General features: G+C 40.3%; 1 protein-coding gene across 4 annotated transcripts in view; it reads right to left on the bottom strand.

The window, feature by feature from the left end:
• Window positions 1-25,727, bottom strand: part of FRAS1 (Fraser extracellular matrix complex subunit 1) — a 422,531-nt gene that overhangs the window by 208,821 nt on the left and 187,983 nt on the right. For all 4 annotated transcript variants that reach the window (XM_063108769.1, XM_063108770.1, XM_063108773.1 and 1 more), the window contains exons 7-14: window positions 25,316-25,399; window positions 23,552-23,653; window positions 23,055-23,246; window positions 18,583-18,672; window positions 16,578-16,613; window positions 12,640-12,787; window positions 11,089-11,232; window positions 9,591-9,725 (exon numbers count right to left, since the gene is read on the bottom strand). In XM_063108769.1, coding sequence (XP_062964839.1) covers window positions 9,591-9,725; window positions 11,089-11,232; window positions 12,640-12,787; window positions 16,578-16,613; window positions 18,583-18,672; window positions 23,055-23,246; window positions 23,552-23,653; window positions 25,316-25,399 — 931 coding nt within the window. The remainder of the gene's footprint in view (window positions 1-9,590; window positions 9,726-11,088; window positions 11,233-12,639; window positions 12,788-16,577; window positions 16,614-18,582; window positions 18,673-23,054; window positions 23,247-23,551; window positions 23,654-25,315; window positions 25,400-25,727) is intronic.

The raw sequence follows: 25,727 nt of genomic DNA, 5'->3' as shown, positions 1-25,727 counted from the left end.
GCATAACAAGACATGTGTTGGCTTGCCGAGCAATTTATTCCAAAAATGAAAAGAAGCGAATTACTTTTCTTTTTGCAACTCTATATTGAAACCCTACTTTAAGAATAAGAAACTTCCCTCTGTACTTGACAATTTAGAAATGTAAGATTGCTTTAAAATTTTTTAACCTGTGCTTCTCTAAGAATAAAATGCAGCCCTTTTCCAGGAAAGTGTTCAAAGCACTTCCTGCAGGCAACTTACTTTCCATGAATCCTTCCCTGACCCCAAGCAGTGGATACAGACACCCGTGGGCTAAGCCTTCAGATCAAACTGTCGCATCAGAAAAGAGAAGGGGCCTTGGTTCTTTGCCCTTTGCGTGATCTCCTGGAGTAAGTTCCCAAGGTATTAGCACTCTCGATCTGTAGGTCCTCTTAGATTCATCAACGAGGCTGCAGTTCAGATTTCCAAACTGCCAACACATTTTCACTCACAACTACATAGACAGCCCAAACTCAGACACAAGAAGGTGTGTACTACACAGATCAAATTCTTTCATTCTGTTTCTTACCCATTTGGCAGCAGCTGCCAGCTTCATTCTCATCTCACAAATGACTAGGAAACACTCGCCAAGTGTTAAAGTTTTATCAGGAGACACTGGGTAAATTTTCAATAAGAAGCTCTTATTAGATGAAAATGTTTCTATATTGAACTCATCTTCACTGATCCTTAGCTTCCTAATCGGAAAAGTGGGGATAATATTGGTTGTACCTAATTCACAAGGACATGGTGAGATGACATGTTTGGAGAAGCAGAAAATGTTATGAGTGATCACATGAGTGGCACAGGGGAGACCTGGCAAATCTCTCGACTGGAGTCAAAAGCAAGGTAATTTTAAAGGGAGCAAATTAAAGCCCAACAAGAGACAGAAGAGAAAAGGACAGAAAAGACTGAAGGAAAGGTAGGTTCACTTAGAAAGGAAGGGAAGGGAAGAAACAGAGCCCATGAGGGGCTCCAGCCTTTCCTGGGAGCCTCCTACTGGGAAGTTCTTTCCTTGCAATCTCTACAAAACAACAAAAGCCCTTTGGAAAGTGATTGGACATAGCCTGGAACACCCCCCCCCACACACACACACACATCGCAGCCCTCCAAGAGGCTAAGGCTGGTTGCCTAAGAAGCTCAAATGCCAGACAAATTTAAAAGGAGAAGCTCAAGGGAGATCTGAGCAATCACCATTTTTGATCCTTTTACTCCAGTCTTCTTTCCCTACTAGGCCTGTGCCCTCACCTACCTTCCTCTGCAAATAGCAGGCTTTGTACCCTGAAATGGGAATGTCTTGTCTTAATGTATTGTGAAAACCCATAAGCACCTGATGGAGTTAGTAACAGAAAAAATAAAAACACATGGGCAAAAACACGTTAGCCTCACGAAGAGCCAGAGATAGGCAAACTGAAAAGGAGAGCTGCACGTAGATGTGATGGATTGGACTCACATGTTGCAACATGTATGTATCTCAGAAATGTGCTCAGTGAAAAAAAAGCTAGAAAAGAGTGAAATACCCACCCAGTAATAGTTATGATTATTAAAATTCATGCACACAAAACAAGAGCACACACATACAAAAAATACACATAAAATTGCTTTGGAATAGTTAAGTAAGGGGCTAGGAAGAAGGGGGTGGGAATAAGGCGTGGCAGACAAAAAGTCTGCCCTTTTCAACAGGCAGACAGACAGACAGATCAGCAAGAGAATAGCCTGGCCCAGGCCAATGATGAAAATGGGACATGAACTGACAAGCATGATTAACTCAACCTGCTTCATACGAATCCCCAAAATAAGTAAATAAAAAAAATTAAATATTTCATTTTTATATCCATCACATTGACTAATTTAAGAAGAATCATAATACCTAGTGTTGACAAGGGTGGTGGCAAGTAGGCACTGGTAAATTTCTGGTAGGAGTGCAAATTAGTACAACCTTTTATGAGAGTAATATGTTTGCATGTGTCAAAAAGCTTCAAAATGTACATTTGGACCCAGTAATCACATGTCTAAGAATTTAATCAAAAACATATACCACAGTTTCTACTAAAAATGTTTACATTATGGCTATTAATGATAACGGAAAAATTAGGAACAAATACCAATCAACAGAGAATTGACTAAATGAGTGACTACGTGGCCAGAGATGGAAAGTCATACAACAGCTCTAAAAAGATAATGTAGAAGGATAAGTAATAACATGGGAAAGCAGCAATAAAACTGTATACAGAGTGTGATTTTAGTTCTGAAAAATAAATGCAGGTATGTGTATAGACACATTCATAAATTAGGAAGACATACACCAAACTACTAACAGGAGTGATCTGGGGGAATTTGAGCTAGGGATTTTAGCTGATTTTGTTTATTGTATCTTATATTTTACTGACTTTATCAAATTGCTTTTTAGAATAATCATGAATTCATTTGGTACTTAGGGGAAATAATTACTAAAAGCGGAGGGTGAGGGCAGCCCATAGTCCTTTTCCCTAAGGCACTTGCTAGGTAAATAGCTGGTTAATCTATTAACCACGTTTGTGATACAGCTGAATGATTTACCCGTCTTGGGTAATATATTAATTTTAGCAGGGGCTTCTGTAGACATATAACTTGAACCAAAGGAATGACTTCTCATTTGACAGAGGCTTTGGCAGGTCCACATGGAGAGCGATTTTACAAGCAGGCTGGTTTTTCATTGGCTCGTAAGTCAGAGGATAAAGGCAGACATTGAGCTCACCAGGAACATTCTTAAAGTTATCCCTTCTACCTCCTGCTACTCAACTTATTCTCCTAAATCTCACACAAGTGACACCCAAAAGTTTTCAAAGGCGGTGACCATCCAGGCCAACCCCTCAGTTTTCACTCATCCACTGTGACCATGGGCAATGCACAGCTGCTAGGACTCCCTAAGTTGCCTCCCCAACCCTGTACCCCAGACCCCTGTTAATTAAATGGCTATTGACTTATCCAGTGATATCCATTTATCTACAGAAACTGAAGAGCTGGGGGAACCACCGAGCAAAATGAAACTCTTGATGGGGAGAGTTCTCAGACTTCTTGGCTGCACCCGCACAGCTGCTCAGATCTCGGCAGCGATAAGCAATAAGCGATAATCGATAACTGGGAGGTGCTGTTTGCTCTGCAGGCAGATAGAAAGAGAGAGGACAGCAGAACAGGAATAGTGTTGGGGTGGGAAGGGGAAGTCAGGGGAGAGAGAATGCATACCACAGAGTCTAGCTAAAATAACTGAGAACCCTAGGAACTGGGCAGAAAGCCAGAAGACTTGTCACTAGTTTGTAATCCATAGCAGAAATATTTGGATGTACAGATTTGTCAGGAAGAGTGGGATCTGTCTGGATGAAAAACTCCCTTGCATTTGTAGCAGGCTTTCTCTGCTGATATGTGATACTTTTGTTCTGTCATTTGTCATTTGGCATATACAGCCAGGGTCTAGAAGTGGCACAGATGAATGCCAAATACAGCCACTTCCCTACTAAAGCAAAAATCCCAGGCAAAACACCACCAGCTGCTTTTTCCTTTTTCTCTCCATTTATCCTGTACACGAATATCCAAAGAGAAAGGGGACTTGGAATACCATTGTTACCTGCCTCACTGGGTCTAGTTTACTCATGGAACTTACATTCTTAGAAGGCAATCCACTTGTCCTCATTTTTGAGTGACTTAAGACACTCATGGACACTTCCCAAGTGCTTTTTTTTTTTTTTTTTTTTTTGTCTTTTTCGTGACCGGCACTCAGCCAGTGAGTGCACTGGCCATTCCTATATAGGATCCGAACCCGCGGCGGGAGCGTCGCCGCGCTCCCAGCGCCGCACTCTCCCGAGTGCGCCACGGGCTCGGCCCAAGTTCTAATGACAGTTTATTTTAAGAGTCGCCCTTTTAGCATGGATAAGGCACTCAATTATCTTAAAGACAAGGAAAATAAAGAGAAGGAAAAGAGGGCTGGGAAAAAGAGAATCTGTAATATTCCTGGGGCCACACCTAGGCAGGAATTGCTGACAAGGAGTAAATAATGGAAGCTAAATGAAAGACAGGTCACCTGTAAGCCAAGCCTAGGCATGCTTCTACACTGCTGTCCTTTCTTCTCCATGCATGGTTTATCACACATTTTTAATCAAAAATTATTCCAGAGCGCCTTATGTGTGCTTAGCACTGTGTGGAATTCAGACTCATAAGACATGTCCCTGCCTCAATAACCAGCGACTTCCTATCTTATTCTCTTTTAAAACAGATTCATAGAACAATAACTATCTGAAATGATCTTGCTCACTTATTTAGGGGCACTCTCTTCCTGTTAAGGAAGTAGGTTTCTTAACCACAGGGAAGTTATCTCTCTGGTTCACTCTGTATCCCCGGTACTTGGAACAAGGCCTGGTACATGGAAGACACTTGACAAATATTTGTTGCATAAACAGAATGGAGGAGACAGGAATACCTCTTGAAGCAATAAGTCCCCTTTACAAGACAGTTGGCAATTAAGTAAGAGACCAAAATTGCCATAGAATGCCAAAGTAGGTCTGAACAATGCACAGGATTAAAGAACAGAACAAAATGAGTGAAGACAGAGTGGTAAGAAGGTGCTGGGCCCCCATATGAATATGTGATCTGCCAATGCAATTGGGATTGACCCCCAATTCCGGGGTATTTGCATAGGCCATGGGGGATACCAGCCTGATAGCAACTGTCCTAAAAGAACATGGAGGGTTCCATCCTGCCAAGGATTTCAGAGAAGTAGTTTCATAAGTGCCAAGCCCAGAGGTCCACCCATGTCACAGTGAGGCTGAGATAAGTCACATGCTGGAACCTAATGCCAAGACCCCCTGTGTATTCACTGCTCTGAACCCAGCTCCACAGGGTCAGCACTTCATTTCCACCAGTGATTGGCTGCTCTAGTCAACCACAGTTCCAACAAATAATTAACTTTAGAAGTTCCTCTGCTCAAACCACAGCTTTTAAATCTCAACTAGGTCTGCATCCTATATGTAAATTTTACAGGTTTTCTTATCATAAACTTTTCCTCTAAATATACTACAATACTGGTTAAGAAACAGTTAATCTGAGCATTTAAAGGAAATAAAAAGATTTTAACTTGCTGTGAAGAATAATAGTAAACTGTACTGTAATTTCTATAACATATAAAAATAGATTTTATTTTAAATCAGGCATTAATGGCACAAAACTCTTTGTTTCTTAATGCAAGCTTTTTGGTTTTCATCCCCATAGGGTGAAAGATAAACAGTTTCAATATTATCAATAGCTGCCTTTTGCTATCCACATATTATGTGCCAAACATGATATATTTACACTTTTCAAACATCTTTTCTAATCTTCATAATGGTCTAGAGAATATTATCCCCATTTTATAGTTGAGGAAATTGAGGCTCAAAGAGATTAAATGACTTGCCTAAAGCCATATTGCAGTAAGAGATTCGAAGTAATCCCACTCCTTACAATCCTATAAAATGTTCAATTGCTTGATTCTTTAAGATTCAAAATCTAGGACCACACAGCACTCAGATATATGTGTAGAATAAACTGCAAAGGAGTGTGTGTGTATGTGTGTGTGTGTGTGTGTTTTACATCTCTGTAAGCAACAGCTAAACAGCCTTGAATGCAAAATCCCTACAGGAAAAGATCAAGTCATTTATGTTCATATCCCCAGAACTTAAAGCTGTGGTCAAAAGAGAATGAATGGAGAATGGGAAAAAGGGAACAGGGACAATGAAAAGCAGAAATCCAAGTTTCTTCCTGTGTACTGAGGACTTATTAGGTACCAGGCACCAGTTCATAAACAAGGTATGTGAATTCACTCATTTAATCTCCACAGCAACACTGTGGCAGATATTACTGTCCCTGTTTTATCCATAAGGCAATTGAAGCATGAGTTAAAGAATATGTGAGTGACAGAGACAAAGTTAGAATCCAGAGGGTCTGGCTCTAGAGCCCCAGCTCTTAGCCGTTGTGCCACACTTGCAATGAGGTGCACATAGCTGCATCCTCAGGTCTTTGTGAATAAAGTAAGTTTTTAAGTAGACAAACCAAACATTGATACATGTATTTTAAAAAATGGGCTAAGGGCCGACCCCGTGGCTCACTCGGGAGAGTGCGGCACTGGCAGCGCTGCGGCGCTCCCGCCGTGGGTTCGGATCCTATATAGGGATGGCCGGTGCTCTCACTGGCTGAGCGTGGTGCATATGACACCAAGCCAAGGGTTGCAATCCCCTTACCAGTCACAAAAAAAAAAGGGGGGGGGGCTAAATTACACTCTTTCTCTATTCAAAGTCTACAGTCTTATGAGCTACTGATTTTAACCTAATCTTACATGGCCCATGTCAGTGGTTTTGCTTTTCTTCTTATGGATTCTTATATCTAGGATTTGTGTGCACAGTTCAATGGTTCTAGCAGAGTGGAACAGAGGTTGATTGAAAAAAAAAGACAAGACAAGCAAGGAAGAATGTTGTCAGGACCTGGAGAGTTCAGTCAAGATCCAGATTTAGATTTAATCCTATGGTTTCTAAGATGAAGCAATAGAACCAATACTCTGGTAGAGAGAACAGAGTAAATCCAGGATACTGAAGGTCTATGCAGGAAGGGTGCAAGGTCACATGCTGTGGTGTGGAAATGGGAGGGCAGCAATGGCATCCATGCATGGATAAAACCTGACCATGAGGCTGCAGGGGATTAAGAGATGGGCTATTAGTTCCTAGAAATGGGTCAGAACAGGACAGGGAGCAGGAGCCAAGTAGAAGCACAATCCTATGACCTGAGGTCTGGGGTCAAGAAGAGTAGGACGGGGTGGACATGAGGGGAGATGGGACCAGATCTAGCTGTTGGCAAAGGAAGTTGAGGGGTTAAGGCAGAAGCCTGAGTGGCAAGACTAAAATGTGAGGTTTGAGCATTAACAGGACGATTACTTCACGGCCTTACCTGCTGTGAAAAAGTAGCAACCTACATATTGTCTGTCTCCAATTTAGGGTGGTATAAAAACTGGGTAGTGCTGAGTTTTGGTGTAAAGGGATCAAAGCATCAAACTCCAAAGTTGGGAAAGGCAGGGGATATGAAGCAAGGACTGGTACGGGATGCATACTGTGCTCTATAATTACGACTATTTAATCAAGCACAAGATTTAACAATAATATTAATATATGCACACCTGTCTATATGCATTATATGTATATGTGTGTATACCAACAAACTCAAGGGAAAGGGGGGAATGATAAGGCCCCTAAGATGAGATGCTCTGGCGGACTCAGGGTCTTCTTTCACCCTTCTCTGGTTTACCTAGTCATACTCTTTTGTTGAAGAGCCATGTTTATGTGCTACTTGGCTCTGTTCTGTATTTTTCACTATGCCCTATATTTAACATAGCGAGCATGAATATTAATCAAGTGATTTCCGGCAATTAGTTTCCTCAGCACCGTGTTCACTTTCTTTTGGTTTTGATGGGTCAATAAAGCGGCAAATTATCCCAGTCATAACATAAAAGACCCTGCCAAGAGGAATCAGTCCAAAAAAACCTGTTGTTAGCATAAAATGTCAGGCTTCTTTTTGAAAAGTTTAGCACGTATTGGAAGAGCATTGGCTGAATGACTGACTTCCAAGGTCAGTTGTGAAAAGTCACCAAAAATGTTACAAGCATGAACAATGCAAAAAGTCTCCAATGCTGAGAAAGTGTACTTGGAAACATGATTTGAGTAGTCTCAGTGCTAAGATGGTATCTAGAAATTGATCACAAATCTAGCTGTAATTTTTAAGATCACTCTCTCTCTCTCTTCTTCTCTCTCTCCTCTTGCTCTGTTTTTTTCTCCTTATTTTATGCATAAAAATGCAACCAGCCTGAACTAAAGCAAATTGGTTTAATTCCCTGGAGGGAGCATGAACAAATTTCCCAGCAACTTTCTACTAGAGGCATTTGCATGTGGGTATGTGGATGGAATGTGAAGAAGTCAGCAACGTAAACCAGTAATCAAATGAAACATTACCCATTTTGAAATGCCCTAAAAAGCATTGGCATCACCAATTAAAACACTGGGCATGGGAGAAAGAAACATGGCACCCCCCAAAATAAAAAATGAATAAATATGTATGCAGTGTGTGTGTGTGTGTGTGTGTGTGTGTGTGTGTGTGTGTGTGTGTTGCAGAAGGTGGAGGTAGTACAGAGGGAGGAGTAAAATCTAGGGAGAATTAATTTCCTTTTAAAGGCAAATCTGTCACAGGAGTGCTAAAAGGAGGTCTCTTTGATGAGAGAGAATAAAGGACTAAAAAATACACTCAATAAATAATTTCATCAAATTGAAATTTCAGCAGTTTACCTAAATTGCCCAACCATTAGACACTTACAAAAGGCATTTGTACGTGCCCACTTTGAGCCTTTTTAAAAATAACAGGTAAATAAAACATGATAAGCTAAAAATACTAAGGAGTTTTTTTCTTTTTTATGGCTAAGAGCTTTATTGAAACTGGTTCTTCAAGGACCACCAAGGGGTAATATGTTCATTCATTCATCACACACTTGCTCAACTAATGCTAAGCACTCTGGGTGGCCCTTGATACTGGGGACACAGAGATTCAGGAGATATTCTTATAGCCCTCAAAGAGCCCTCAAGCCAAACTCAGAAGCTCTTCTGCCTTCCATATTCTATGACATGATTGTCCCAGAACAGGCCCTTCTCTCCTCACATCTCTGTGGCATAAACAGTGCTAGAGCTTCCTTCCAAGATGGCTTCCACAATCCTGCAGGCTCTGCTCTGGCCACGACCTGGAATAGAAGGAACCAGCAACTTCCTCCACATAGGACCTGCACCTGGCTTTAGAGTTCATTCAACCCACACATCTGGTGGTTACCATGCACTTACTCTCTTTAACTATTTTCCTTCCGAACAATTTTCCTGAAAATATAACCAAGAGCAATCCCTCAGATTGGCCCACCCTCCATTTCTCATCACAGATCCACCCTTCTCCTGCTCAGCTGTGGAGAGTAGCTACCCCAGCCCCCCATCATGACACCTAAGGCCTCCCCTGGCCCACCTGCCTTTTCAGATTTACCTGCTACCACATACCTGCCTTAAGCACATCTAATTATCCGTCCTCCTGAAGACAAACTTTTACCTCGGTCCCTTGTCTTTGTTTTCACCATCACCCTCTTCTTCCATTTCTGCATTTAAAAAACTCTTCATACATTTACTTTTTTATTTATACTCATGATTATAATCAATATTGACAAAATGGTCAAGAATAAACAACAAATTAAATCATATTATTACCACTCCCACCTCCGAAGACTAATATAATATTAAGAATTTCCACTAGATCTTAATTAAAAATGTAAAATTAAAAATATAAAAGTAGGCATATAAATCTACTAAAGGATATAGATACTAAAGTAACCAAATAAAGTTATATAAACAACATGTGTCATCTCTCTCAACCACTGTTCTTCTCATCCCATCAGGAGTCTTCTTCAGTTTCTTCTTTTATTAGTTGAAAAACTGCTTACAGCTCCTGGTGGCCCCAAGTCCCTTGGGAGGTGAGGGTTGGGGAGCTTTCTCAGGGATTACCTGCACAGGTGTGGAGATCTTGGTAGAAGCCATCCCCGCAGGTGGCCACACACTGCCCATGCTGCATCAGCTGGGGAGGCTGGCAGGACGAGCACTCCAGCCCACTGGTGCACGTGGAGCACTGAGGTTGGCAGGCTGGCTCCAGACAAGGGCAGAGAGAGAACAAGGCAACCTCTGATTAGCTCAGTGACACTACCTTAGTGCCGATTCCTACATAGCTCAGTCCTGAGGTTCTGGAGTCACAGAGAACAAGAAAGGCATGGAAATAATTCTGACAGTCATCATTTATATAGCACTTAGCTCACGTCAGGCACTGTTCAGAGTACTTTATGTATATGAATGCACAACAACTCTGTGAGGTAGATATTATTAATCCCAATTGTACAGATGAGGAACAGGCTCAGAGAGGTTAAGTAATTTGCTGAAGTTCACATGAAGCTAGCATTTGAAGCCAGGCAGTTTGGCTCAGGAGTCTGTGTTCTTTTGTTCTTATCCAGTAGCCCTTAATAACTTTGTCACAGGATGTTTTTGCAAGAATATCCCTTGCCCCTTTTCCTCCACACCCTATGACGGAGATGTAAACGACTTTCAAAAGGTTGAACATTATGAATCAGGAAAGAAAGTACGGAGAAGTGAATAATTACAAAAATAATAAAAGCTGCTAACTCTCATTGAGCCTGACGGTATCCCAGACACTACTCTAGGCACTTAGCATATATTGACACACTTAATCCTCACAACCACCCTCTGAGGAAGGTACTAGGATTACTCCCTCTTTACAGATAAGATTATTGAGGCCCAGAGAGGTTACTCGCAGCCAGGGTATGAACCTACACACTCTTAACTGAATAATTAACCTCACCAATCAGAGATAGGGGAAAAAGCAACTAAGATTTGACCTCAACCAAGCTGAACTCTCTCAGATAAGATCTCCTTAGATGTATAAGAATTCTGAAATGCATATAAACCTATTCTGGATCCTCTGGTAATCTACAAGAGATAAGCTCTCTTACCAGTTATCTATATGATATTGAGCAAGTCAGCTAATTTCTATGGCCCACAGGTTCCCCATTTGCAAAATTAGAGAGTTCTAGTAAGTGATCTTAAAGGTCCATGTCAATTCTAAATTTCTATTCTGAATTAACTGAATGTTTTAATAAATGATACTTATCATCCTGATAATATTACTATCCCTGAAAGTCTTCAAATATGAAAAAATTAAGCTATGACTACCTAGCGACCAACCGATCTCCACATCACCTATCTCCCAGTAAGCGCTGAAACACCTGTAAAATGTTAGAAGAAAGAAACCTGCAAGTAAAGAGATCAAGTAATCTAGGGATGACATTGCTACCTTTAGTGGTTTTTAGATGGACATTTCCTGCATTTATTAACCCTCCTTGACAATACTGAGCCTCAGTTTGAGAAATAACAATCTTTGATGACTCTCTCTATCCACCACATGACACCCCCTCTGGGTTGTCCACTGGAGCCATACCTAAACAGACACTGCCAGCTTGGTAAAGTCCCAGACCACAGCTGTGCACACACCGTCCATTCTGCAGCAACTTTGCAGGATCCTGGCAGAGGTCGCAGTGGTCTGGAGAGTGAGAGCAGGTCAAGCAGTCTGGGTGGCAATGAACTAAAATCAAGGACAAAGAAGAGGAGAACTCAGTAAAGACCATATGATCTCTCTTATATCCTTCAGAGGAAGAATCTACAGGGTATACAGAGTTACGTAGAGAGAGCACAAAGAAAAGAAAACTATAGCACTTATATATGAGAAAGGCCCCCAGATAGTAAAAATGCACTTCAATTCAAGATTTCAAGGAACCTCTCCTTATATGAAATACCATCACTGTCTCCCATAGCCCCAAATTCAAGATGCTAAAAGAACAGCCTCATTAATGCTTCTACCTGCTCAAATGCCTCCAGAAACAGGAATGACTGCCTCCATAATATGTGATTAAAACAGATTCAATGAATTATCATATCTTAGATGTTCTTCCCAATCTTTGACATGCATAAAAAATACAGACAAAAAACCTACAGTGCTTAAAAATAGTTACTAACTAAAAAATAAATAAATACAGCTAGTTTTCTTCTTTTTCTCTAAAATTTCAAATCTCATTCCCAGTAATTGGGATTATCACTGAACTTAGCGGCAACTGTCAGCAAAGTACGTTTTCCAGTTTTTAAAGTTGTCAAGGACCGGATTTTCAATATATAGTATGTCATAATATTCCAAATATTTGTTTTAGAGAGCCCAGAGAGCCACTTAGATGAAGGTAACATAATTAAACCATAAAGTTGCTTTGCTTTGCCCTTGATAAACTCTTCTGAGAAACACTGTGATTAGATAAAATAAGTTGAATGCAACAAGATCAACTGCCAATGTGAAAAATTGCAGCCCATGGATGAAAACAATTAATTATGAAATATGAATAGAAGAAAATGCCACTTTTCCAAGAGAGACTAAGCTTATAGGCAAATTACCACTCAGCCAGAGCAACTCCACTGCTTGCCAACAATTATTAACTGGAACTAATTCAACCCCAGGTGATTTGAAAGCAGAACTGCAGAACAAGTAGATAAAATTTTCTTTTGGAAAAAATTAATGAGTCTTTAAACTTTAAAAACCCATTTGAGAACTCCAAAAGGAAGCATCTGTTTAGTAGCTCACCTTAAAAAAAAAAAATCCGTAACCAACTGAGCAATTATTCTTATATCTTCAACAACAGAAGACACAGATTTTCCTTTGTAAGTTATTGAACATTGTGTTATCTGATTTTCAAAGTAATTTTTCAAGATAGATAAGGCATATTTTATCAACAAGAAAATTCAGATGTAGAGAGGGTCAATGATTTGCCCAAGGTCATATACTCACTATCAGTTGACTTTGACAATTAATTAGCATCATTTGCTAGAAAAATTAGAAATAAACAAACCCATTGCGTGGCTAAAGGAAAAAGAAACGTGGGGGGAGAGGATCTCTGAATTTTTCGGCAGTACAACTCTTTCAGCAAAAATAAATGGGACATGGACCCACCTGATGTGCAGTCTGGACAGCACTGTCCCTTCACCTCCAGGGCTAGTGTGGCCACCGGACACGGTGGGCAAGAGGGTTCATAGCAAGTTACCTGAGCCCCCCGGCACTCACACACCTTGCAAGGACTGTCTTCCCACTTCTCTCCCTCCTATGAAATAGTAAGAATGACACTGTCATCAGGGTGCAGTGATTCAGAAGAGAGTTTGCTGGTGAAGAACTTAGAATTTCCATAAGGACAAAGTGAAGGCACCTAATCAGTGCCCTGCCACCCCTAGCTCTGAAACAGGACAATAGTGAAAGAGTCCTGAATTTGAAAGGACAAAATTTTTCCTTCTTAGTTTGCAATTGGTTTATTTTAATGTAGAGCACCAGTGGAAAGATTTCAGGTACATGCAGAGACAAACTGTGAAAGTACTCTGGGACTACCACAATATGTAAGAAGCATCTAAAATTTGTTTCTCAATCTATTTCACCAAAAAAAACACCGGGGACATTACTATGTACCTAGTGATTAGCAGGTACATTGAATACAATCTCTATAACAACAGTGGGAAGCTTGATTAAAACCCTGAATTTCTTTATGGTTACTACAGTAAAAGTAACAGTCGAGTCATTGTATTCTTTTTTTTTTTTTTATGATAATATCACTTTGCTTTTTTTTTCATTTTTAGATACTGTTTTATTTTATTGATTGATTGACTGATTGATTATGAACATTCATGAGATACAAAACTGATTGTCCCCCATCCTGTCCATGATGTGGGGGCCAGATTCATACTGGGGGCATATCCATTACCAGAAATTACTTTTGTACCCTTTGTCCCCTCCCAGTTATCCCCCAACCCCCCTCCCCCTCCCCCTCTCCCCTCAACTCCAATTTGTAGCCCTAGGAATGTTCCCTCCCTCTGTTGGATCATAGCACTACTGTGGTCTTTCTTTCCAGCCTTCCTTTCTCTCTTAGCTCCCACATACGAGTGAGCACATGTGGTATTTATCCCTCTGTGCTTTGCTTGTTTCACTCAACGTAAGTTTTTCCAGGTTCATCCATGTTGTTGCATATGGGAGTATTTCATTCTTTTTTATGGCAGAGTAGTATTCCATAGTGCATATATACCACAGTTTCCTTATCCAGTCATCTATTAATGGGCATTTAGGTTGGTTCCATATCTTGGCTATTGTAAACAGAGCTGCAATAAACATGGGAGTGCAGGTATTTCTTTGACATGATGATTTCCGTTCCTCTGGGTATATACCCAGAAGAGGGATTGCTGGATCACATGGAAGATCTATCTGTAGTTGTTTGAGAAACCTCCATATTGTTTTCCAAAGTGGTTGTACTAATTTACAGTCCCACCAACAGTGCAGTAGTGTTTCCTTCTCTCCACACCCTCACCAACATTTGTTATTCACCCTCTTTTTCCTCATAGCCAGTCTAACTGGAGTGAGGTGGTATCTCAATGTGGTTTTAATTTGCATCTCCCTGATGACTAGTGATGTTAAACATTTTTTCGTGTATCTGTTGGCCATTTGTATGTCTTCCTTTGAAAAATGTCCATTCAGCTCCTTTGCCCATTTTTTGATTGGGTCATTTTTTTTTTTTTTTTTTTACTGTATAATTGCTTGAGATCTATGCATATTCTGGATATGAGTACCTTGTCGGATGCATAGTTGGCAAAAAATTTTCTCCCACTCTGTAGGTTGTCTTTTCACTCTGTTGATTGTTTCTTTTGCTGTGCAGAAACTTTTTAGTTTGATATAGTCCCATTTGTTTTTCTTTTGCTGCTTGTGCTTTCGGGCTCATGTTCATAAAGCCTGTGCCCAAACCTAACTGCTGAAGTGTTTCACCTATATTTTCCCTTAGTAATTTTACAGTTTCAGGTCTTAATACCTAGGTCTTTAATCCATTTTGAGTTGATTTTAGTGTATGGTGAGAGATGCATATCTAGTTTCATTCTTCTGCATATGGATATCCAGTTTTCCCAGTACCACTTGTTGAAGAGGCAATCTTTTCCCCAATGTAGATTTTTGTTGCCTTTGTCTAATATCAGATGGCTATAAGCCTGAGGAGTGATTTCTGGTTTCTCAATTCTACTCCACTGGTCTGAATGTGTTTATACCAGTATCATGCTGTTTGGTTACCACAGCTTTGTAGTATAATTTGAAGTCAGGCAGAGTTATTCCTCTGGCTTTGTTTTTTTTGCTCAGGATTGCTTTGGCTATTTGGGGTCTTTTGTTTTTCCATGTGAAAAGTAAGATTGTTTTTTCCATTTCTGTGAAGAATGTCATTGGTATTTTGATGGGGATTGTATTGAATCTGTACATCACTTTGGGTAGTATAGACATTTTCACAATGTTAATTCTTCCAATCCAAGAGCATGGAATGCTTTCCATCTTTTTGTGTCTTCTTTAATTTCTTTCAGAAGTGGTTTGTAATTCTCATTGTAGAGGTCTTTCACCTCCTTGGTTAAATTGATCCCTAGGTATCATATTTTTTTTGGTGACAATTGTAAATGGGCTTACTTTCTTTATTACTCTTTCTGTTAATTCATTATTTCAATATATAAATGCTACTGATTTGGGAGCACTTGTTTTGTATCCTGCAACATTACTGAAGTTATTAGCCAGCTCTAGGACTTTTTTGATAGAGTCTTTAGGTTTTTCTATATATAGTATCATGTCATCTGCAAATAGGGAAAGTTTGATTTCATCTTTTCCCATCTGGATTCCCTTTATTTCTTTCTCTTGCCTGATTGCTCTAGTTAGTACCTCCAGTACTATGTTGAATAGAAATGGTGAGAGTGGGCATCCTTGTCTTGTTCCTGTCCTTAAGGGGAAGGCCTTCAATTTTCCCCATTCAGAATAATACTGGTGGTGGACTTGTCATAAATGGCTTTTATTATGTTAAGATATTTTCCTTCTATATCTAATTTGTTGAGAGTTTTTATCATGAAGGAATGTTGAATTTTGTCAAATGCTTTTTTAGCATCTATTGAGATGATCATATGGAGTTATTGTATTCTTAAAATCACAGCATTTGCAGGCCCCCTTTAGTGAGCTGTAGAGGAGTCATGAGCTTCCTCATACTAAAATATTTTTTCAGCCAAGCAAATTATGGTAATAAACATTAGTTCTCTGACAAAGAATCCAAAGTGAATTATGAAAAGTAATTCCTTTTTGCACACAATCCTACTCACCCTGGAAAGAGACAAAGGTTCCTACCAGAATGTACTGGGGTGATGAGGGAGGTAAAGCAGGAGAAAACAGGAGAGCAGATTTTAAAGGGAAAATTTGATACAATATTTATTAAGCTAATTGATGTTAAACATGCCAAACAATTAATGTGACATTGTGAATTAAAATAAATGGCAAATGTTAAAAAACAGGAATATTATCTCAAGAAGGCAGAAGTACTTTTTTCCATTTGAAGGCAAACTGGGTTCCTAGCCCCTTATTCTATAACATCCAAAGTTGTAAGACTGTTGTGTAAACAAACATGCTTGTGCTTTCCTGTAAATACTCAGGGAGTGAACAAATGCACGCAAATCCAAGAAGCTCTTTCTTCAGCACTTTGCAGTAAATGAAATTCCACTGATCATTAAATTGAGCTTTCTAGGTCAGAAAAAAATCAGGAGGAGAAAATCATCACAATAAAGGGAAAGGATATATGTAGAAGCTTGTAGTTGGAAAAGTATTAATTATCAATTGTAGGGAAAAAAAGCTAAGGAAAAGAGTAAAACTTCATGGATCAAAGTCTGGGTTATCATTAAGATTCTTTTTTTTTTTTTTATCATTAAGATCCTTAATTTATGAACACAGTGCCATCAAACGTGGCTGTTAAAAATGCTAAGGCACTGAGCATTCCCATGATAGTTCACCCAGATCATTATTTAAAACAATTTAGTAATGATCTATTGTACAAGTCAAAAATCTATACTTACTGGAATACGTTTAACTTCACTTGCATTCGAGGACATCTAGGAACAGAGAGAAATGTATTTGTTATACCACTAAAAAAACCATTAGGCTGATCTATTTATTTTTTCATTAGGAGTTATCTATTTTTCCCCAAGTAGCACGTAACTTCATTCATTATGAATAGAAATAAAATCTACCTGTATTTTTTTTAAAAAAGGCATACCAATATGAGGTAAAAACAACTTGCCTAGCAAATAGTTCTGAACTCTTACTCTCACTCTGTGCTTAAGCACTTGGCTTCAATTCCCCTCAATGTGGAGGAATCTAAACTCATAAGGGCAAAATTTTGAATTTTGCATGCTACCAGAGCATTATGGAGATTTGGACTTATTTAAAACCACTTGGTTTTCTTTAATTCCACTGGGTTTAATTTACCTCCAAAACTGGGTAGGAAAATTGATACTATGATTAAGAAAATAGTCAACATTTATAGGGAGGCTTTAACCTCCTAAATTCTTAAGAAACAAAGATGACTAAACTATGAAATACTGCTATAAAACAAACAATGACAACAGCATAATAAACATCCTAATGTTTTTAGCTTATTAAAAAATGTGCCAGGCACTGTTCTAAGTGCTTTATACATATCATCTCAATAACCCCATGAGGTAAGTACTATTGTTATCCCTACTTTACAGTGAGGGTTAAGTAAATTGTCCAAATCACAGTGTGTGGCAAAGCAGGGATCTGAATCCAGACCTGCAGTGTTAACCCTGTGCAATACTATCTCCCCAGACTATACAGAAACACTAGGAGATTGATAGATGTAATTTACCCAAATCATAAAGAAAAAGTGTGGAGGAATCAATCCCCCAGTCAAAGCACTTAATCCTAATTCTTATAATCCTATTCTGATTGGTCAGTGAAGCAGTTATATTTATGATCAACTAACTGGGAGATTTTTAAGAACACTGAATTTATCAACATTCCAAAACCCCTTTATGGAAAACACAGACTACAGAAAATAGGGCAAATTTGAAGAGATTAACGTATTTTTTTTTCCTTTGGGTAATAAAAGGGAAGAGACACAGGGAGAAGTAAAACTTTAGCAAAAGGAGTTTCACCCCACATATGATCCATCAAAATTCTGTCCCTTCTAACTGTAAAATAAATCTAGAGCCTGATCACTTTTTACCACATTCACCACCTCCTCCCAAGGCCAAGCCACCATCTCCCCTTACCTGGACTATTGCAAAAACATGCTAACTGGGCCACCTGCCTCCAGCTTCGTCCCCTTCCATTGCTCACCCATGTAGCAATCAAAGTCATCTTTTCTCAGATAAGTGAGATCACAGCCGTGCTCTGCTCAAAACTCCCCAGCAGCTCCCATCCACCTCAGGGTAAAAAGTCCCGGCTAACAGGCTACGTACTAGACCTCATCTCTAACTCCTCTCTCCCTCACACACTTGGTCCAGCCATACTCACTTTCTTGCTGCTTCTTGAACGTGCCAAGCATACTTTTGCCTCAGTTCCTGGTATGTTTCCCCCCAGATATCCAAGTACCTCACTCCCTCACTTCCTTCAGGTGTTGCTCAAATTTCTAAGAGCACCCCCACCCACCCAGTTACCCTCTGGCCTCCTTACACTGCTATAGTCTTCTAGGCAGTAGTCGTCAGCACCTGATGTGTTTGTGTGCGATCTCTGTGTCCCCACACAGAAGGGAAGCTCCAGCATGAAAGCAGGGACTCTGCCTATTGTGTTCACTTCTCTGCCCCCAGTGCCTGGTACATAGCATGTGCACAATAACATTTGTTGAACAAATGAATCGGTAAAAGAAAAAGAAGGTAATATCCCCTCATTAAATTAATTTTAAATTATTAATTTTTTTTTTTTTTTGGCAGCTGGCCTATAACAGGGATCGAACCCTTGACCTTGGTGTTAACAGCACCATGCTCTAACCAACTGAGCTAATTAGACACCCAGAATTACTAATTCTTAATAGTCTTTAGTTATTAGCCTGATACTCACAAATTCTGCCTTTTCTTCATAAACACAATAACCATTTCTTGAAATGCATTCAGGACAACATTTTCCATCTAAGTGAATTAATTCTTCACCCTGTAGAAATGAGAGTTGCAGAGGCACCTATCAAATTAACATCTCCAGGTTTCAGTGCTAAATTGTGAAGCAGCTGGATTCCCTGCCAGGAATGAGAAACCTTGGCACACCCTTCACTTCAGCCCACTATATATTTCATCCCCCCTGCCCCCTGTGCTGTCTTCCTATGGAAAGTCTAGTCAATACAGCACACCCTCCAAGGGCTTTCTCTTCCCTGTTCTGATGATACTTGGGCTTTGATCCCCCCATAATTTCCTACCCATCACCAGGAGCTCATATGAATAAGAAGCATGGCCAAGGTTAATGTTATAGTCTGGAAAGTTATGAGTTTCGGAAAAGGATCACGCTATCTTAAATATACAAGTTTGGAACTTGTGACTTTGGTTTCATTAACAGTGCTCAAATCAAACCAACCTTTTCCCTTGAATACAAAATCAGATGCATCTCCTTATGCACAGATGTAGCTGTGGGCATAAATTAATCAGCAGAAAACAAAATTTTATTCAATATTCTGAAACTCACCGCTACCCAACTCACATCATAACTACTTTTTAAATTATGAGGAAGAAATGCCACACTTGAAGGGTAGAAATTTAGCTTTCAAAGTCTTATCATTTTAAATCCCCAATATCAATAATTTCAGTTTTCACTTTTTATTACAAAATAATAAATGCTTGCTGCAAAAAAATTTTAAGCAGTTCTGAATTTTATAATTTAGGAAGTGTGATTCTACTGCAGTCCTACCTCTTAGGGTATCTGTTACAATCTCTGTTTACAATATTTCACATGCACACACTAACATCTAATATCTATAGGCTAAAGAGTATTCTTTAAAGTATTTCCCACTTTCTGAAGATACATCTGCTTTCTAAAGAATGGTAATGTTTCTTTAAATATTTAATATTTAATTTGGGCTCTATATTATATTTTAAAGTGCAGGAACCACGTTAAATAGAAAATGAATAATGTAAAATTACAAAAACAGAATAATCACAATGATATTTTATGTTGAAAAACACCGCACTAAAAACAAATATAACATAAAAGCATCTGTCTTTGGATTGTAGCATTATGGATGGTTTTTAAAGTCTCTTTTCTACTATTCTCTAGTCTTCAAAATTTTGTAGAATTAATATATATTATTTTAATAAAGGAAAACATAAACTTTCACAAGAAACACAAAAATACATGAATGATTATAACTTTAGGTAGTGTCTAAAAAGTTATTTTTAAAAGAAGGGAGTTATATAGATTACTGTCCACCAAAATTTCATGTCAACTAGAGGCCAGTGGAGACCAGTGGGTACTATAGAGAGCAGACGTATTTACATATAAATTGTTTTGCAGAAACGTGACAAATCAGCTGGTAGTGAAGGAATAACTGAAACATCGAAAATTGCTTTCCACACATAGAAAGGGGTTTAAACTTATGTAATATGAGTCGTTTTGAAACAGAACAGAGTATGTGTACTTGTATTAAAGACAAACGTATGAGAGATTCTTGAGTGTCTGCTGCAACACGTACAGACAAAACTGAAAAGAAAGCCCATATCATCCAGACCAGGCACACGGGGGGCTGTTCTGAGTCTTCAAACGCTACTGCACCTAACAGCAAGCCCTGCTCCTGGACGCCCCAGACTGTGTCAGTTCACTGCAGTGGGGAGCTCACTCCAATTAGCATTTGACCTTTGCTTTGACTTTTTTTTTTTGACTTTTTGGTTTGTGAAACAACACTCATTCTTTTCTCTTCAGAGGGATTCTGCTGCATAGTCCAGATCGAATCTGCTACCCCTTCCCCCCTGAATCATACCTACATCCACCAGACCAAAGAATGCAATTCAATTAACCTGCCCATTAGGAAAGGAAATGCTCTCCTGAGGGAATTTTCCTCCACTGGAGAAGGGAAAGGCACCTCACAGTTATGACGAGCCTGCCCTCTTCCAAGCATTTTGCTACAAGCTTCAACTCCCCCCACCATTTTATGCCTCCGATGTCAATGCTAGGTCCTTTTTAAAACAAGGTGATTTGACTTCTTCATTTGAATTTATGTTCAAAGACATCATAAAACATAGAAAACTGAAAATCATCATATTGTGCTATTCTATCATTGATTTATTTATGTTTTGTTGTCTAGGAATTTAGTTTGATATATCAAAGATAAGGATCGTGCTATTTTCTCCTTTGTCAACAAAGAAAAATTGTATGCTGATTTCAGTGCTATTCAGAACACTGCTCCTGATAACCAACGTGGTAATGATGACAACGGTGGAGCTGCACAGTTCTGCCTCTTCTAGAAGTTTACTTCTCCATGCCTGTTTGTGCATATACTTAAGCTTAATCCACCCTCCGCATCCCGGATTAGAAATCAAATGACCTTGATATTTCAGAGAAGGAAGCAGACAGAAAGTGGGGTAGAACTGAATAAAAATGCCAGTAGAGCACTTTCGTTGCTCCTGTTGGCAGACAGTCATTTCCTCTGGGAGCCCCTAATGCATTTCATTCATATTTCCATAATCATCGGTGCCACCGTATATTACAATTTCTGTTTACATATCTGACTTCTCCAAAACTCTTGAGGTTAAAATGTGTCTTATGCATCTTTCTATCACCAGTGATACAAGCTAAGCAGAAGTTAGGAAGTTAGTACATCCAGGCTTTAACAAGGTCATTAACCGGAGCTATTTACACAAATGTGGCATCTGAAGAAGGCTAAGAAGCATTTTGTAAGATTCCATTTTGATTAAAATTTCAGTGTTTCTACTTTAGAATCCAGTGCCTTAAAATGTGGGGAACATGCAGGTAATCTGGAAGGATGCAATTTAGTTGATTAAAGATCTGGGGAAATAGGCTAAAGGCATTGAGACTCTTCAACTCATAAAAGAAAAAACAGCAGGGGTTGGGGAAACTAGAGAGAGATAAAGAGTGTTTTGGGGTGACTTGATGAATATCAAGCCACTCTCCACTTTAGCACGTGCTCCCCATTTTTCCTAAGAACCCAGTTTATGCTACCACTTCTAGGTTTCACAGCTCACGGCAAGTGGACAGGCACTTATGAATGCATTAACAATTGGGATAACAAGTTAAATTATTTTCTGAGTGAGACTCTTTGTTCAGATCTGATTGGAAGAAGGTGGTTAAAGAACCCACCCTACTAGGATCACCTCTCCCATATTTTCCGTAAATCCTAGGATATTAGATAAATTCAGAGCTTGGAAAATAACCCAGCATCCTCTGGGCAGATGACCGAGGCAAGGAAGTCCAGCCTCAGCCTGAGAGGGTGAGAAGGAGCAGGGCCCTGATTAGATTTTCTCCTCATCTTTTCCAACCATTCTGACTCCTCAAACATACAGAGAGAAAAGAAACGAAAAGGCATGGGGAGAGGGGGGTGAAATAAATGCAAAAAGCAGGACCCTCTTTACCCTAAATATGCTTCAGCTCTGCCAAGACCTTAGAAGTAGAAGGTAAAATGAAAAATAACCTGTCAATGACAGACTTGTTTGAAAGGTTGTTCCTCTTTAGGCTCAATGTTAAGAGGATCTGAGACGTGGGGGAGAAGAACTAGAAAGAAAAATGCATTCACAGACACTCAGTGCTACAGACCTTTCAAGTTTCCCTCGTCTACTCAAGTTCACAGCCCTGAGGGAAACTGGTGGGGCGGATGGGAGCGGTGAGGCAGAAGGAGACAACTTTAAAAGCAATTTGTTTTGCAATGGGTCAAAATCTGGGTCAAAATCCAGCTCAAAGAGGAAAAAAAAATGTAATTTCCCTACAATATACATCTATAGTCCAAACAGAGCTTGCTTTGTTAGAAGCTTCTAGAAATTCTACAGATGGCAGAACTCAACAGAGGTCAGCAGAGTTAATTGTTTACGAGGTCCCCCCTCACTTTCTCTTAAAAACAAAAACCAAAATCATTTTATTCTCTTTTCTGATCCACAGAAGAGGCCCCTAGGTGCTGGCTCTGCTTTCTGCTCAATGCTGCCAGTGGGGCCTGCAGCAGGAGCTGGGCCACTGGTGCACCTGTGGACCCCTGTTTCACAACCATGGAGAGCTGGGCAGGCCACCAGCAGTGAGGTCCAGCTGTGCTGACAGATAGGATAATGTCCCATATCATGTTCTTCCCTATCATGTCTCTGGCTCAGGGCTTCCAATCTGACCAGATGCACAGGAGCTAAAAGCTCCAAGGGGCTCTTCCAAGCTAGTCTGAACAAATAGTGACATTCACTTTACAGCACAGAATCTTCGTGCTAGAAGTTCCCTTGAAGCATGAGCAGTCAACCTGGCCGGGACTTCTGCTACCAAGAAGGAAGGAACAGATGAGGGCCCACCTATTCTGCTGGAAAGAGCTGCTGCAATCCACACGCAACACCTTTGCTTCTTACCTGGGCACACTGCACTTTGGCACACTCTGCGGTCTTGCAGGTCACCTGGCCATGGTCACACACGCAGAACTCACAGGCTGAGCCCTGCCACATTTCATCCTGGTACCGCACAATCCCATCGTAGGAACAGCTTCCGGCAGGAGACACACATTCCTCACAGCACTGCCCGTGATGTCGAGCCCTGCTCTGACTCTGAGGAAACAGAATGGTGGGTGAAAGGCGTCCTCAGGAGAGAGCAAAGTCACTGAGCCGACAGGGCCGGGAGGACGTGAAGCACCAACACTGTGCTCTGCTGTCTTCCCCCTGCCTGACCAGCAGAGGCAAGTTCCCCTCCACCTCCACACTCCCTCCCAGGAAGCAGATTTTCATATCTTTACACGCCATTCTAAACATTACAAAACACTGGATTCCCTCAAAGGACGTGCTAGACTAAGAAATGCATTTCTTAAACGACTCTGAATAAAGCTTAGAAAATCAAGTGACACACTCTCAAATACCTTTTCACATCTTAGTGGAGGACAGGCCTGTTTGTGACACCTGACCTCACCCCGGTCACATATGCACGTGGTGCAGACATTTTCGCTCCACTGCTCACCATGCTGAGTGAGGAAAGGAAAAAAGAAAGTGGAAACCAAATGTCACATACATCGAATAGAAACACAGACACATAAGACAACCAATTTTTATTACGTTTTTTAATTGAGCCATGTTGAATGTACTCCTGAGAAATAATATCATTTAGATAGGAACAGCCTCTAAGAAAAAAGTCAATAAATGCCCAAAGGGAACTTTAGATCAATTTTCATTTGACTGTATTCATCTCACAGACATGTTGAGGATTGGATCTGTGCCAGGCACATAGAGACCTTGGGAACACTGAGATGGATGGGAAGACCCCGTTGGACGCCTAATCAAAGGCCGCTCTTCAGCTCTTCTCTGCCAGGAGACCCAGCTCTCGCTGTCACATACTCATTTCCTCAGGTTCCCTTGCAGCTAGGGCATGGACATTGTCCTGATCCTACCCAAGGGGAACTCAGGGGAAGTCTGTAGAGTGTGGGAGCCCATGCTTTTCTCCCAGCAGCCTTTAGTCATGACTGTGCAAGGGTGAGTTGAGGAAGGCATCTTGGGTGCATGAAGGGACAAGATGAAAGGCAAATGCCAACATGCTGAGGACAGCAGGGTGGAAAGATCAAAGAGCTTAGATCCTTGAAGACATCACTGAGACCCAAACTAATCAATCCTGAAGCTGCTCTACCTCTGGATTTCTTGCTATATGAGATAATAAATGTTATCATTTTAGCCACGTTTACAGGGGTATTTCTGTTACTTGCAGCCAAAACCATCTAACAGATACAAAGGCTGTCTCTTCAAGGAGAAATTAGTCTAGCGCACATCAGCCCAATAAAAATATAGTGCAAGCAACATAGGTAGCCACTGTGTCAGACAGCACAGATCTAGCACATACAAAAACCCTTTCCCAATTAGTTGTTTTCATTCAGATTTCAAGTTACCTGTCTAGAATTTGCATGACATCCATCCCCTAACACTTAGTTCCAGATTTTCTACTGAGAGTCATAATCTCAATTTCTATTTAGCCTTCCTTAGTGTGGCTGGTGAGCAAGGGAAGCATTTGGGTTTATTTTTTATATGTTCTTTGCTTTCAAATAATATAACCTTCTTTGGGGTCAGCTGGGCACTCTTAAGACATTCAACTGGTTGAACTCATCTTCATTTGGTGCCTACTATGTGTTGGGCACAGTTATCTAGACTGCCCCAACAGTGCTTTCAAGTTTGCAGGTTCCTCCACCACCAGCCTCTCACCTCCCTTCCCTCTCTCCTGTCCCACTCCCTGTCTCCCCCAGCAGAAGGTGGGTGGGGGTGGGGGTGATTGTCTCTGGATATCAGTATGTAAAATCCAACCAAAGAAGACAGATATTCCCAGAGACTCAGAGCTGAGTATAAACTGATAGGAACAAATGATAGCCCTTATTTCCCTTTAAGATGTGTGAACAGTAAGTTCACGAAAGTTCGTGAACCAGATACTGCTTGCCAGCACATTCCTTTATGTTCCTAATCCCCTTCAACTTAATTTTTTCATAAAGGCTCTCCACGAAGAGAAGAAAAAAGCCATTTATGTACTGAGTCACTAATCCTGGCAGAGAGTCAGATGTGAGGGGGGGAGGTGCGGTGGCTAGAAGAGCAGAGGGCAGATGTGTGAAAACAGATGTCAAAACACCTACACGAGGCATATCAAAGGTTACCTTGTGTACTTGGCCAGCTGCAGAGCAGGAACGCGCAGAGCACTGGGGGCAACATGCTCCAGGTTCTCGAACTACAGTTTCATCCTTAACACCCAGAAAAGGAACAATTCATCAAAAGGATGTATTAATAAAATCCACAGCAGTAGGAAAGTTTCATTCAAGGCCAACTCAATCATGTGCCTCGAGCATCCACAACAGCAATTTCCTCTCATTTAGCTTTTATTAGTCACCTGGGGTTCTGATAAGAATTAGCACTTCCAAGGTCATAGTACTTCGTGTTTGGCAGGTACTGTTCTAAGTGCTTTACATGACCCTATAAAGTAGATGCTTTTATCCCTGCTTTACAAACTAGTAAAGACCAGAGAGGTTGTGTAACTTGCCCAGGGTCACAAAGCTAACCTGGTAATGGTAA

Source organism: Cynocephalus volans, chromosome 9, assembly GCF_027409185.1.
Source record: "Cynocephalus volans isolate mCynVol1 chromosome 9, mCynVol1.pri, whole genome shotgun sequence".
In the NCBI taxonomy this organism is placed as follows: domain Eukaryota; kingdom Metazoa; phylum Chordata; class Mammalia; order Dermoptera; family Cynocephalidae; genus Cynocephalus; species Cynocephalus volans.
The sequence above is the reverse complement of the archived record's forward strand: the minus strand, read 5'-3'. Positions and strand labels throughout refer to the sequence as shown.